The sequence below is a fragment of the Oculina patagonica genome, chromosome 8 (assembly GCF_052425735.1).
Source record: "Oculina patagonica isolate OP01 chromosome 8, crgOcupat, whole genome shotgun sequence".
In the NCBI taxonomy this organism is placed as follows: Eukaryota; Metazoa; Cnidaria; class Anthozoa; order Scleractinia; family Oculinidae; genus Oculina; species Oculina patagonica.
Window position 1 is genome coordinate 3,498,456 of NC_135765.1, and position 15,414 is coordinate 3,513,869.

The following is a 15,414-nucleotide window of genomic DNA, read 5'->3' on the forward strand; positions in this document are numbered from 1 at the left end:
AAAGTGCCAGTTCCTCGAGAAGGAAGTCAAATTTCTTGGGCATGTTGTCTCCTCACAGGGGATAAAAACTGACCCAGAGAAAATTGAGACAGTCAAAACATGGCCCATTCCACTGGATGTTAAAGAGCTTCAGAGCTTTCTTGGTCTTGCCAGTTATTACAGGCGATTCATCTCTGGATTTTCCATTATTGCAGAACCGCTCTACAAACTGTGTAGAAAAGGTGTTCAATTTGACTGGCAGCAAGAACAGCAAACAGCCTTTGAGGAACTGAAACATCGGTTGGTAAGTGCACCAGTGCTTGCTTACCCAGACTTTAGCTCTGATGCTGGTACATTCATACTTGACACTGATGCTAGCCAACAATTGGGAATTGGAGCTGTATTGTCTCAGTTGCAACCAGATGGGGCTGAACGAGTAATTGCTTATGGAAGTCGATCGCTAAATGACCATGAGAAGAACTATTGCGCAACTCGGTTAGAGATGCTGGCTCTAGTGACTTACATTGACCATTTTCGTTATTACTTGCTTGGACGGCGGTTCCGTGTGCGGACTGACCACCACTCATTAACATGGTTAATGTCATTCAAAGAGCCCCAAGGGCAAGTAGCGCGCTGGTTGGAACGCCTGCAGGAATATGACTATGAAGTTACACACCGGCCTGGAAAACAGCACTGTAATGCAGATGCCTTGTCACGACGACCGAGAAGAAATCATGGAGAATGCCCGTCCTGTGTACCATCAGTAAATTCCCAGGTAGCTGCTGTTACAGGAACGTCCCAGACTGGTCAGGGAGGTGAGGGGGAAGGTCCATGGTCACAGGAAGCCATTGCACAAGCACAGAGAGAAGACACTGATATTGGCCCAGTTGTGGAGCAGCTGTCACGAGACTGGAAGAAACCGACTTTTGAGGAACTTCAGTCAATGAGTCGGACCACCAGGGCAGTCTGGGGGCAGTTTGCCTTGTTGCAGTTAAAAGGGGGTGTACTCTATCTTCAGCCACCTGAAAACACCTCATCAGCTAAATGTAAGCAACGGATGGTTTTGGTTAGGGAAGCACTTACTTCAATTCATGATGGTGTGGCAGGTGCTCACTTAGGAAGAATGAAGACTTTGAAGAAGATGACTGCAAGGTTCTGGAGGCCTGGGCTAACAAAGGAGGTGCATCAGCACTGTGACGGTTGCCTAACCTGTGCGAAGTGCAAGTCTAAACCAAAACCAAGAGCCCCTCTGAAGCCAGTACCATCAGGAAACCCCATGCAAAGGATCCACATTGACATAGTTGGCCCCTTGCCCCGTACTAGAAGAGGAAATCGCTATATTTTGACAGTACAATGCAGCTTCACTAAGTGGGTTGAAGCATTTGCGATACCCAACCAGCGGGCCACGACGTGTGCAAAGGTACTTGTGAGGAACTGGATTTGTAGATTTGGTGTGCCTGACAGTATTCATAGTGACCAAGGTAGCAACTTCGAGTCAAAGGTTTTTGAAGAGATGTGCCGCATGCTTGAGATCCGTAAGACTCGGTCAACTACGTATCACCCAGAAGGTAATGGCCAAGTAGAGAACATTCACAAGACCCTAAAGGCCATGTTAAAAGCGAGAATTGAAGAGAACCCCAAGAGCTGGGATGAGCACCTGGACTATTGCATGATGGCTTACCGAAGCAGTGTCCATGCCTCTACAGGTCACACACCATTTGAACTCATGTTTGGACGAGAGATGAGGATCCCCTTGGATGTGATGATGGGCTCAGCTGATACCACTGATCACTCCTACACTGAATTTGTTGCTGATCTTCATGAGAATTTGGAATCTGCTTATCGAGATGTACGGCAGAATCTGAAGGTGGCCCAGCGACGACAGAAGGATGCCTACGACAAGGGGGTGAAGCACACAGTTTATCAAGCTGGTGATCTTGTCTTGCGTTTCTCGCCAGAACTGAAGCCAGGTGAAGCAAGCAAGTTTCACAGACAGTGGGAGGGACCTTACAAGATAGTTAAACAAGTAACTGAAGTAACCTACCTTGTCGAGAAAGTTGGCGGGCGCTCACGGAAGTCCAAAGTGGTCCATTTTAACAATTTACGATTATATGAGAGAAAGTCAGAAGGAGTGAGCAAGCGAGCAATGACTGATGCAGTTAGAAGTTCTGAGGGAGATGATACTGAGGTGGTGGAAGGTGAATGTGAGCATGAGCCACAGGTTCAAGATTCTGATGTTTTAGAAGACAGCGGATACCAGTCCTGTTATACGGATGTTTTGCAGCCTAGTTTGGTGGAAAGGGGTGCAGGTGGTGATCCAGTGGTCGGAATGCCAGCAGCGGAAGGTGATACTGGGGGTGACAGTGTGGTGGATGAAAATGTTGAAGGAACTGACACTATCCAACCAGGAGGAGAAAGTGAAGAGTCTCTGTCTGGTCCAGCTGACTTAAGTGGCGAGGAGAATGGGCAAAGTGAACCGGAGGTCGAGGAACAGGAGTATGCCTCACAGCGTCAAAGACCCACTATCCCACCAGGAGGTGAAAGTGAAAAGTCTCTGTCTGCTCCAGCTGACTTAAGTGGCGAGGAGAATGGGCAAAGTGAACCGGAGGTCGAGGAACAGGAGTATGCCTCACAGAGTCAAAGACCCGTTCGTGTCAGAAAACCACCAGATCGATATGGAGAATGGGTTGTAAACAGCCTACAGCAGATAACAGACCGTCTTCAGATGCTTGAGGATCAGCAGGCCATGGAAAAGGAGCGATTACGGAAACTAAAGCCAAAATTGTTAAAGAAAGCAAGAGCATTAAGGGCACAATAAGATGTTACTTTGTTGAAAACTTTGTTCGAAATTATGCAAATTTGTTAAGAGAACATTGACAGAATATTAAGATGTTACTTTGTTACGACTGAACTCATTAGGTTTCATAAACACTGTTCAGCCTTTGGTTATTGACTCTGAATCAGGAGATTCAAGCCTATTTTTTAGAAGAGGAGATGATGTAAGGGATTATAATACCGGACAGGACGATGCGTTTTACATGAAGTGTAATTAGATAGACCACGTGCGAGAGTCAGCGAGCGAACGTTGTGAATTCGTTCATGTTGTAGCGTCTAGGCGAGTTTTACGGCTTAATTACAGTTCAGTGAACGTTCTCCTTGTGTGGTTGTGTTCTTGCACGAGTTTATTACATCAGTAGAAATCGCCGACAGCGAGAAAACAGTATACAACTGAGAACTCCACGGCATACGAAATCAGAAATTGTTCCATTTTAGCTGTATAGTCACTTTCGTGACGGGAGAACATCGTTCTCCTCAGTGCAGTTTGCTGTTAACTGTCCCTGCAGCGTGAGTGAAAATATGAAAAGGGCTTTTACAGTGGTTAATGGTTTAAAAACAGCTTGAACGTTGAAAAAACACAACTTTAATAAATGAACACTGTTGAAACGCGACATGTTACCGAATGTGGCTATCTACGTCATGTAGGCCGAAACAAAAGCTACTCTTGAGGTGCGCCATTTGTACATCAATGGTGCCGCAGAAGGCGGTTTAAAACGAAATTAAAAATCTCGCCTTGATATTCTCGAGCCCGATTTTGTGCATTTTTCCAAGTCATCTTATCGTGGCATCCTGACAAATTTGATTTGAAACTGTTTTGGCTACGAAATTTGCATGCTGATTTGAACGTCCAAATGAACCACCTCGATCTTTCTGTCGCCTACGATTCAGTATAACTTTTTCCCGATGACTATGAGAAGTTGCGGCGCTTTACAAAAGTTAAGAAGTTTTATTAGTACCTTAACTGACAATTGAATTACCGCTAACTTTGCTTTAAGCCAAACTGAAAAACACACGGTATTGTGTTTCAAAATTTAACGGGTCCGGTCACAAAGGGCGAGGCAGCAAGGCGTGCGATTCATTCCGGTTAGCCTAAATGCTACTTCATAACACTCCTGGTTTGCCTTGCTGCCTCGTACGTTTGTTTTAAGACTCAAATTTAATCGCCGTCAGTTCTACCTCTTTTGGGAAAATGTGGCTAGATGCAATTAAAGTAAGGTTGTTTATCTTTTGTAAGAGATCGTTTCAGGCCTGATAACATAACAGGTCATAACAAGCGTAATGATTTTGTTTTTCACGAATGATTTCCTGTTTTGACTAGCTACAAAGTTAATAGTTTCCGCCGGAAAGAAAAATTTGAAAAAGAAACTTTAATTTGCAGTGTTTAGCGCTTCTATTTAATATCTGTTAATGGTTTGTAGTCGACGACGCGGTGTCATAAAGCGAAAAGTTTTATTACTTCTTCAATCTGTCCTAAGGCCATCTCAAAAAAACACAGATTCCGAAAAAAATGGCTGCCTTCCACCGCCATCTTGAAAAACAACGCCGAGGAGACCCTGGTCAGTAATCATCAAAGCTAGGTTAGAGGGGTCTACATATATTAAAGTACACAATCTTTGGACTTAGCCAGCATGATTTCAACAAAATAAAATTGTTAATGCAAATAGGAAAATACCAAATGTACATTATTTATCGAAATCATGCGAAAGGTGGAAACGAAGATACCAAGTTCACCAAATACAATGAGAGGGGGGTGAATATGGGTACGCAAATCCGCCGGTCCGTGCTATTTTTTGGCCAAATCCGTCAATCCGCCACTATTTTGTTCAAATCCGAATCTGCATTACTTAAAATCTTTGCGTGGTATAGTTTCACTGCAACGGACACTAGATGTTGTTTTTTTGTGTTAATCTTTAAAGAAGTTTCCTTTCATTGCTTGTTTCTGCGACACAAATTTCACCAACATACCGACGAGGACCGACCAAAGTGATCCGAATTTTGTTTAGTGTCCACCTGATCCGCGTGCACTTTTCAACAATAAGGGAAAATCCGGAAAATGAAAATTAGGAAAATGAAAGCTGAAAGATTTTGAAAGGTATTATCAAAGTTAAGTCAGTATTTTGTTTTTAAGCAAAAGAGCGAAGCATCAGGTTCAAAAAATACCACAATTGTAAAGTAAATCTCAGTACTAAGTGAGCCATTTCATGTGTCAAGCCCAAATTGTGTTAACCCAAGACTATAACTTATTGTGCTCTTTGTAATTTTGTAAATGTTATGTTTCATAACCGACCACCTTACAAAGGCCGAAAAATTAAAAGAAACCATTTGAAATCTGCCCCTTAACCATGGAATTGTACAAGGAATCTTCCAACCGTCCTATCCTATATTTCTGTCCAAAAAACTGGCAGTTACAGTGCGACTTGCCTTACCGTGGCCACCCAACAAACTTTTTTACAAGTGTCATCTTGCAATATTTTACGTTTTCACTGCGTTTTGTAAATGAATACGATGTAACAAGGATCTATTTGATCGTATTCAACTTTGCAAGGAGGCATTTTCGTCAAACAAATTATAATATTACGAAAGCAAACTTGTAAAAAAGTTTGTTGGGTGGCCACGGTAAGGCGCGTCGCACTGTAAATCCTCCTGGTACGGGTTCAGTAACTGACTATAGTCAATAAGAAAATCCCAGATCTGAGACACAAGTGACGCTCTCCGGTAATATAATTCATATGTGCATCTTACATTCATGACACGTATACAATCCCTTGCTTATATATTATATATGTCCGCCCAATGTTTCCAAATGGCAAAACTTTCTCCCCATAATTTCAAAAAAGCCCACCAGAAAATGCCGAAAGTACTGTACAATTAATAAGGAAAAATCGTCAATGTAGCTTTTATATTAACATTTCGAAATTAAATGGACAAAATTCAAGTCGCACACTACTATAATAAATTCGCCACATAGAGTTTTTAAGCGATATATAAACCACTTAATGATCGAGAGAAGTTATATCCTTGAAAAAAAAATTAATCGAAGAAAACAAGAAAACAGCAGGACGCACAATTCTTGGCCGAAACGTAACTTATATTGATCACATCGACTGGCCGAAAGATTTGGCATAACCTTATTATTCAGATACTTACCTGGTTAGCTTGGCCGAGTTCAAACTTTAAACAACCACGACAAAGGGTGCGGCAGCTATCCTTAAAGAAAAAGAATGGCCTGTTTTTCAATCAATTGAAAATGATATTTTCCAACAAAGATAAAATGAATTTCTTATTGTAAGTTAAGGTAAATTGCTCAGATATTATGTTAATTTTCCTTGTATGCATCTATAAAAGGCTCTTCAATGGAGGCTAATTTGTATACTCGATTGTTTGTGACTATATTCAATTTGCATTAGTCAAAAACACACGAATAGTTCAGGCTGTAATCTTTCTAGATGGCATCGATTCTTTCTCATTTTATAAACATGTTAAACCGACATTTTTAATTTCTAATCGAGTAGAATAGTCCTTAAAAATAGAAGAACTCATTTCAATCGACGGTATCTACTGGCAACATGAACGAAACAAAAGCACGATCCGAAACATTGCGAGGTGCATGTAATGGCGTCAAATTAATGCTACTGAACAAAACATAAATTGGCATGAGCTAGTTAAGGCAAAAGTAACATGCATGAATAACGCAAGCATTTTCAGGACTGAATTGGAAACAAACATCCCTTTGTTCCTAGTGTCCATTCCCACCCCATCCTATAGACAATTTAGTTGAAAATGAGATCTGACACCAAAATAGACCAATGTGGTGACGTGATGCGTTGATGCGTAGAGCTCCGATGAAGAGAGTTCCTTCGAAATGGTCAGCTTTCCAACAGCGCGCGGCATCAGGATATCGCCACAAGACTCGGTCTTAGTTCCAACCTCGTTCTCAAGCCGAAGTTCGTACAACAGGGTGAATGATATTTTATGATTTTTGAGGCTGATCTGGGCTAGCTTAGCGCGCCGCACTCTTAACATTGATGTCACGGACAAGTTAACTTGAAAAAATTGCCAATTTTTTTCAAGTTTGTTGCTCATAATCCGTCTTAATCTTTGTTACTCAAAACCATCCTTGTTTATTTTCGGGTTTTATTACTCCGTTGGTGTTTTTCTACAATAGAAAACTACTATTTTGAGGTTTCCTTCATTTGAAACTTATCAGAAAATGACTTAAAAGACCGTGATATACATATAGGTCTGAAAGAGGCTTTCAGAAATTGAAAGCCTATTTCCTGTAGAAACTGTTTTGCAACTTCGATCGGAAACAACCAAATATAAGCGGCTGTTTTTTTGACATAAACGTCGCTACTCATTCATCATTCGAATTACTCTTCCATGCGGGTGCTAAAAGTCAACAGAGTCAAGAATACATCTTCAGTTTAAATTTTAAAACATAAAGTCGACGCAGCATAAAATGAAGTGATATTAAATTAAATATACAAACAACTCGTTGATATTATTTTATTTTCAGTGGTTCTAAATTGATTTTGTTTTGTTTTTCGATTTTAGGCTGGCTCCCAAAATTTTTACTGATTTTTTAATTTGCACAAAACGGTTGCTTAGAAACCAGCTTGAAAAAGTAATCACTGTTCTTTGATTTGTTGTTGACACTCTTTGCTGCTTAGTTTGAGCGTCAAATATAAATAAGTTCATTTCAAATTAAATTCAAGCCCCGTCCAGTATAATATGACCATACATTTTAAAGAAATTCGGCTGCCAATGTGTATCATTCAATGTGTTTTACCGCTCAGCGTAAAAGTTCCCCTTGAAAAACGCATTAAAAGGCAGATATCATCTGAAGTATACTTTTATAAATAAACACTCCAGTACAATGCCACATATATGTTTTCATATTCGGTATTATTGTAATTTGTCGCATCGAGATAACGTGCGTTGTGTTTTGCATGGTTAAAAGTGATTTCCATCAAGTTGAACTCACCAGTTGATTTTTTGGCGGAATGACTGTTGAATGTTTGTGAAATTAAATTCGGCGGCTTGAACCAACTAAACTTACCTAAATGATTTAAAGTTATTAAATAAAAAACTATAAATTTCTGTCTTAATCTTGATATCTTTGTTTGAAAACCTCAGAGTAAACTTGAATTATAAATTAGCGCCGTTTTTCAAGCAGTGCTTAAAAATCGGGGGAAAACCGCCATGCAGACAAATTTACATTTTAACAGTCATCTTTGTATTTTTTAAATCCTCGTAAAATAGCTTGATGTACATAATCTACATTTTAAACTCTAAAATTCAAGTATACCGACATGTGCGGTCATTAATTATAAGTGCGAAAAAATCACGTTTCGGCAATACAATAAAATTAAAATATTACCAAAATTTATACTGATTTTGGAGGTGTATCCTACTGAACTCCGACTAAATATTCAAACTTTTCCCTCGATCAACACGCTGGATGGACTACTAGTAGCTAAACGATCAAATATTATAAGCCACGAAAATGTTTCGGCATTGCCGATGTTTGATTTGGTTCATTCAATAATTTTCATCATCTAACATTCTAACATTTTACGTGGCTGCTAATGTTTGATAATTTTTCTGGTCTATCCAACGATACAGTGTTGAATGAAAATCTTTGGCCTTAACGAGGCTTAAATCAAAATGGGTTTAGGTCTAAACAAGGTGTAATTGTTAGTCTGAAAGTGAAAGCTTAGCCATCTCTCTGCTAAAATTAAAACTTCTAACGTAGGGAGCCGAACTCAGAGCCGGTTGATGTAAAAAATTACTATCATCAATTTAAATAGAAAACTTTCCATTTTGTTTATAACTTGGTTATTTAAAAAAGCTGAACATCTGAACTGGTTTTCTTAAAAACATTTTATGTGGAGATCAAACACTTCAATTCACTAAAAATGACTTACCTTAACACGTTATGCACGCCAAAAGGTGGAGATCTTATGATACGTTTTAGATCTATTACAAACCACTGTTTTGACTCAGCAGCTCGCCCGCTTGCCCGCCTTAGGGGTTAGCTTTATACGGAAGGCGGAGTTCGCTTTATGATTGATAAGTATCATATATAGTAACAGCGGAGTGCGTAGGCAGTGTGAAAAGGGCTTGTTTTTAGCACACGGGTCTGCTACTTAGCAACCAAAGGCTCCTGCGAGGATAAAATAAAATGGGACCTTGTTCACAAAGATTTTTCCACAGGTACCCGAAACTCCAAATTTGTGCGTCCGTACTGTACTGTGTGATGTGTAATCGAAATATTTTGATTTTTAAGCAGAAAAGACTGTTCTCTGACTCTGAGCTAGAGGCACGGGAAACAAAGGAACGTACAGCTAAAGCAAGGTTTATTGCTAAACAAAAAGAGCAAAGATTTGCTGCGTTGAGAATAAAGCTGTAATGCTATGTATTCGAGTAAGTAAAGCGGATATATAAAGAGATATCTAAACAAGGCAACAGACTTTGTTATGAAATTGTTTAATTGGAACCATCAAAAATATGCTGTTCCATTCCAGATTTTCATATTGCGACCGCGTTTTTTGGGCGATTCACAGTGACCTGGGTACGAACCTTCGCATGCGCATTTGGAACATCACTGCACGTGGAAAGATGGCGGACGCTGGTGAGTTTAGAATTCTTGAAATTCAGGCACCCTCTCCACTAAAGAAAGCTTTTCTTGTCGCACCTTGCTAATCGTCTGTTTTTGACATATTTTTCACAGATGTTACGCCTCGTAAGAAGCACAAAAAAGACAAACACAAGTCGGGAGAAGACGATTCAGGTAAAACACTGTGTATCGTTTGTTTATTGCACGCTTGCATAACAATGGATGCAACGATGTGTTATTTGTTATGCCTGAGAATCCCGATCAGTAGAATGGATAAGTTGTATTTAGTGCATTTCAACTGACGATCGTTTCATATCGGTCGTACAGGTTCGGCAAAGAAAGCAAAGAAGTCGAAAAGCGAGGCGGCTGATCTCGACTCGTCAAATCATCTCGGGGTGAGTTGATCGGCTTATCTCGCACAGTTTGCAAAGACAAAATACACTTTCTAGTCCTATTAGAAGTTTACTGACCCTAACTTAATGATTCTGACACAAAATATAATGTTAATTTTGAGTTCCAGTTAGTTTAAAGTAGATAAGTGTAAGTAAAAGTGTTCTTCTAGTTGCATGTGCACTTCATGTGTTGTTGTTGTTTCGTAATTTCTTCATCATTGTCCAATAAAAAAAATTATTACAGTGCCAATTAAATTATCGTGCTATGTAATGTTTTAACTTTTAATTGTTTTAGCTTGTTTCTCATTTGATTTGTAATTTCAACCAGATATTTTTTTCCTCTGCCAGAAATCAAGCCTGCCTTTTTAACAAGTCAGCTGTAAGCAACTTGAGTTACTTTATACATGTTAAGTTATTTTATGTGCTGTTGATTTATCATGTTTTGCCCACAGGAGACCCAACATGATGAAGATTTTCATTTAAAGCCGACATCTAAAACTGATGTGTTGGACACTTCCAAATGGCCTCTACTTTTAAAGGTGAGACATGTTTTTGGTTGTTTTACACTAGTGTTACCTCACTAGCAACTATCTTTTTGGTAGATAACTAACTGTACTTTCTTCTGAAAAGTTCTTTTCTAAGCATGGCTTATCAGAGTGTGGTTATGATATCAAATGCTGCAATGCAGAGCCGTGCTCTGGCACTTAACAAAGAATGATGTTGAAAGCCCCTGAAAAATTTATTTCTTGCTACAGTGGAACCTCGATTTAACAAACCTCTAAATAGCAAAGTCCTCGATATAACGAACGATGTTCTTCGCCCCAGTAATACTACAAAACCTCGATATAACAAAACCTCGTTATAACGAACATATTTTGCCAGTCCCTTGGCCCTTCGTTATACCGAGGTTCCACCGTATTTGGTTTATGGTACTTACCTGTATGAAATATGCTGTTGATGCATTTACATGCTTTAAACATTAATTTTCTGTTTTGTTTTTTTATCCAACAGAACTATGACAAGTTGAATGTTAGAACTGGTCACTTTACTCCGTTACCAAATGGATGTTCTCCTTTGAAGAGAGAACTCAAGGACTACATCTCGTAAGTGCATTCAATAGACTTTTTCCCTGACCATCGAATCTCACACTATGTGACCAGAACGACAATATCTTTTATTAACATTAACTCCTAAAAAAGAAAGAAATATATATAATAAGAATAGAATGGAGAACTACATCTCTGATTTAAATCTCTGATTTATTAATAATTTTTCATCTGTTATTGTTGCAGGAGTGGATTTATCAATCTTGACAAGCCAGCAAATCCTTCATCCCATGAGGTACCTTTCTTGTGTTTTTGTTTTGTTTTGTTTTTTCAACTTCCTAATATTTTCTACTTAGGAAGGTGGGACAATTATAAAATTATCAGCTCTTCAGCATTACAAAATGTATTTAGCGCTGTTGCTGCTCTTAGTTTCTGTTGTTTATTGCTTATCATACCTCCACACTTGTTTTTTCCAAGTCTACATACAAGTAAAAAAAGTCTGCATTTGAGCCAGTGGCCCATCAAGTCAGAGCTTATTCCAGTTTCTGTAACATGAAGTGACTATGAGTATATTTGCCTCCCTAGATGGGATGCTAGTCAATTGCAGGGTTACCCCCCAGAATTAGTTTGCCGGTACCCATTTATACACCTGGGTGGAGAGAGGCACTAGAGAGTAAAGTGTCTTGCCCAAGAACACAACACAGTGACAGCGGCCAGGCTCAAACCCAGACCGCTCGATCCATAGTCCAGCGTGCTAACCATTAGGCCATTGCGTCTCCCATAGGGTTACCCCCAGCATTAAAATTTGCTTGTACCCATTTTAATAGAGTAGTGTCTTGCCCAAGAACACAATATAGTTGACCCCAGCCAGGGCTCGAGCCCGGACCACTCAATCCGAAGTTCAGCACACTAACCATTAGGCCATTATTCTAAGTGTATTAACCATATTCTAAGTGTATTAAACGTTTCTCTGACCAGGTGGTGGCATGGATCAGAAGAATTCTTCGTGTTGAGAAGACAGGCCACAGTGGTACTCTTGATCCGAAGGTGACAGGATGCCTCATCGTGTGCATTGAAAGAGCAACAAGACTTGTCAAGTCACAGCAGGGTGCAGGTATACAAAGAGTTGCTCTGTACTGTGAAATTTGTAGTCAAGTGTATTCAGTGCCCCTTAAATCAGAGACATCCACAGGGATGAAGCTAGGAAAACACTAAGCCGGTTCATCAACAAGCACAGCTGGCTTTTCTGGCCTTGGCAGCTCTAAAAGTTTACCTAAGTCTTTGTTTTTGTGCGAAAATTCAGCCAGATTTAAGTTCTCTTTCAGCCAGTGAAATTAGCTGGCAGCTGGCCCTTAGTGACAACCCTGCATCCATTTTCAATTAAGACATGTGTACCTAGAGATCAGTCGTCATTAATGAGTAATGAAAGGTTAACACTCTTGTACTGGCTTGCCTTTGTAGGAAAAGAGTATGTGTGTATTGTTAGACTCCATGAGGCTATCGAAAAGGAAGCAGAATTAGCCAAGGTCAGTATACATGTATTTTATTGAGCATACCACAGTTCCTTTAAACACTTGTGCACAAGACATCTGCGTCTCAGGCCGAAAAATTACATACCGGTACTTGTGACATATAACAGAGATTGAGGTACAGTACTGTCTCTGTTTAGTCACATTTTCTAGTTTAGATTATCAGAAACTGAGGGAAACTTATACATTGTTGGTTATCTAGGATTTGGAAGCATTAGAGCTGTTTTGTTTTGTTTTGTTTTTACAGACAATAGAGATGCTGACTGGAGCCTTGTTTCAGAGACCTCCACTGATATCTGCAGTGAAACGACAACTGAGAATAAGAACAATATATGAAAGCAAGCTAATTGAGTATGATGCTGAGCGGCATCTTGGTAAGTACGACAATGTACATTGTACTGAAGGCAAAACTTACAGCTTTAGTCAGCTGGAACATATATGTTGTGGTTTAATTTAATCTTTGTTTTAAAGTACAGTAAACTCTCTCTAAAACGGACACTGTTGGGACTGGCTCCAACTGTCCCTTTTAGAGAGGTGTCTGTCTTATAGGGAGTTTATTTACAGTAAAATGCTTGAAAAACGGCAGGGACGGGACCAACACGAGGTGTTCCTCTTAAAGAGGTGTCCATTATGAAAGAGCTGACTGTTGCTTGATTTTTTAAATCCTTCTATTTCTGAATATGATAATGTTGAATTTGAGACAATAAAAAATAAAAGCCTAGTCTGACTTTAACCATTTTACAAGTCATTCAGATCTGACACCATGTTAATTTTTTGCTGGTATTTTTCAGGTGTGTTTTGGGTGAGTTGTGAAGCAGGAACATACATCAGAACCCTTTGTGTTCATATTGGATTGTTAATGGGTATCGGAGCTCACATGCAGGAACTCAGGAGGGTCCGCTCAGGAATACAGTCTGAGAATGTAAGTCATGCTATCCAGTGTGTGAACATTAAAATGAAAGTTAAACTGAGTATACAAAGTTTTGGTGCTGTTCGAAGTTAACTTCCATTATTTGCTGATTTTTTTTTTACTTGCGCAGGATAATATGTCTACCATGCATGATGTCTTGGATGCTCAGTGGATGTATGACAATTACAAAGATGGTAAGAAGTGTTCCTTTTTCTCATTACTCAGCAGTTTTATTTTCTCATCCTACATGAACATGTAAAACTATGTGTAATAAGACATTTATTAATGATTATGTGAAGGCTTTTAGTAATAATAGTAAAGGCCTTATAACAGTTTTATGGAAAACAGATATTTCTTTAGGATGGATGTGTTAACATTGCAAATAAATTTTTCTTGTAGAATCTTATCTTCGCCGTTGCATCAAACCACTGGAGGCACTGTTGACATCTCATAAGCGATTGGTTGTAAAAGATAGTGCTGTAAGTACTGTATATGCATCTTGAGTATTATTTTTTCAAAGAACAGTTTAGTTAAACCTGAGAATCTCTTAGAAATGATAATGCAAATCCCCCACTTAGAGACTAGCACCTTCAGTGCTCACAACTCATCTTGCTATAGGAAAAAAGTTGGTGTCCAGTGCTTTCAGGAAGGAATACAGTACTTAGGAAAATTTTTGAAAACCCTAGGTAGTTGGTCAAGTGTGCTACATGTATGTGTGTCACTCACCATATTTATTCTGCTACAGGTCAATGCAATATGTTATGGAGCTAAACTGATGATTCCTGGTCTGTTGAGATACGAGTCTGGCATAGAAATGAATGAAGAAATAGTTATTATGACAACAAAAGGAGAAGCTATTGCTCTTGGTGAGTAGAAGTCAGTCAAACATTAGGCTTGCAGATCGGTCTTCTGTGGTTGATAACGTTCATGCAAGTAACCAGACAATGCTTCAATGTTTCATAGTTGTGTGATTTTGTTTTCATCTTAATCATTATAATCAACTGTTACTACCTAAATGTTTTCATGTTACAGCTGTAGTTATGATTGAATTCTGCTTAAAGGGGCTATGTCACACAATTTTAGGCAATATCGACACTGACCAACTGGTCATAGAATTAACTGAAATATCATAATGATGGCTTACAACTGTAGAAGAACTAAAAGAAACACAGAAAGGCCAAATATGGGCATGGATGGGCAAAATTTGAGAAGATTAAAACAAATTGGGTTTGGGTAAACTTTAAAAACGTATTCCTGACATTTTTTCAAGTTTATCTCAATTTGGTCTTGAGAACAGCAGACACATAAAGATTTTAAGAAAAAACGACAATTATTTTTAAGTTTGAAAGACATGTTTCGACAGAGCATCTGTCATCTTCAGTTGAATGGTTTACAAAGCACAGAGAGTTGAATAATAATTTTTTGTCTACTTATTATTCAACTCTCTGTGCTTTGTAAACCATTCAACTAAAGATGACAGATGCTCTGTCGAAACATGTCTTTCAAACTTAAAAAAATTGTCGTTTTTCTTAAAATCTTTATCTCAATTTGTATGAAAGTGTTTGTTATGTGGCCATGATTTTGCCAATAGAAGACTTTTGCTCTGCCAATTTGATGTTTAGAGCTCTTAATTAACGAAAATAAATAGAATTACCTGAAATACCGTGACCTAGCCCCTTTAAATTAAGGCAACCATGCCATTTAGGGAGTCAAAGAAGATTTCATTTGTTGATTCACGAGTTTTAGAATAAGAAGCTAGAGTGATCAGTGAATTTGTTTTTTGCAGGTATTGCCCTTATGACAACAGCAGTGATGGCAGCTTGTGATCATGGTGTCGTCGCTAAGATCAAAAGAGTTATCATGGAAAGAGACACTTACCCAAGGAAATGGGGTCTGGGACCAAAGGTACTCGGCAATACACTCTACTGGGTGTTCTGTGCAATTGCGACTGAGCTTCATTACTGAGCTTCCTGTGCAATTGCTTCTAAGATGCTATACTGGGGATCCTGTGGGCAGTTGATCTAAGATTCTTTACTTGGTTCCCTGTGCAATTACCTCTAAGATTTATTACTGAGCTTCCTATGTAATTGCATCGGATTCA

The 15,414-nt window shown here is 39.1% G+C and overlaps 2 protein-coding genes across 7 annotated transcripts in view; one reads left to right on the plus strand and one right to left on the minus strand.

The window, feature by feature from the left end:
- The window catches only part of LOC144663417 (glycine receptor subunit alpha-2-like), a 91,117-nt gene that overhangs the window by 14,031 nt on the left and 61,672 nt on the right, over positions 1 to 15,414 (minus strand). Inside the window, exon 1 of one of the 5 annotated variants that reach the window (XM_078524357.1) lies at positions 8,745 to 8,832. The exons of the other annotated variants lie outside the window; for them this stretch is intronic. The gene's annotated coding sequence lies outside the window, so the exon portion shown is untranslated. Of the gene's footprint in view, positions 1 to 8,744; positions 8,833 to 15,414 lie in introns of those variants that run through there. 5 annotated transcript variants of the gene reach the window in all.
- LOC144663407 (H/ACA ribonucleoprotein complex subunit DKC1-like) overlaps positions 9,404 to 15,414 on the plus strand; it is a 75,868-nt gene continuing 69,857 nt past the window's right edge. For both annotated transcript variants that reach the window (XM_078524337.1, XM_078524339.1), the window contains exons 1-14: positions 9,404 to 9,451; positions 9,551 to 9,610; positions 9,764 to 9,831; positions 10,281 to 10,367; positions 10,840 to 10,931; positions 11,121 to 11,169; positions 11,853 to 11,988; positions 12,336 to 12,400; positions 12,651 to 12,777; positions 13,195 to 13,325; positions 13,444 to 13,507; positions 13,713 to 13,792; positions 14,059 to 14,179; positions 15,100 to 15,218. In XM_078524337.1, coding sequence (XP_078380463.1) covers positions 9,406 to 9,451; positions 9,551 to 9,610; positions 9,764 to 9,831; positions 10,281 to 10,367; positions 10,840 to 10,931; positions 11,121 to 11,169; positions 11,853 to 11,988; positions 12,336 to 12,400; positions 12,651 to 12,777; positions 13,195 to 13,325; positions 13,444 to 13,507; positions 13,713 to 13,792; positions 14,059 to 14,179; positions 15,100 to 15,218 — 1,245 coding nt within the window. In that variant the 5' untranslated portion in view covers positions 9,404 to 9,405. The remainder of the gene's footprint in view (positions 9,452 to 9,550; positions 9,611 to 9,763; positions 9,832 to 10,280; positions 10,368 to 10,839; positions 10,932 to 11,120; positions 11,170 to 11,852; positions 11,989 to 12,335; positions 12,401 to 12,650; positions 12,778 to 13,194; positions 13,326 to 13,443; positions 13,508 to 13,712; positions 13,793 to 14,058; positions 14,180 to 15,099; positions 15,219 to 15,414) is intronic.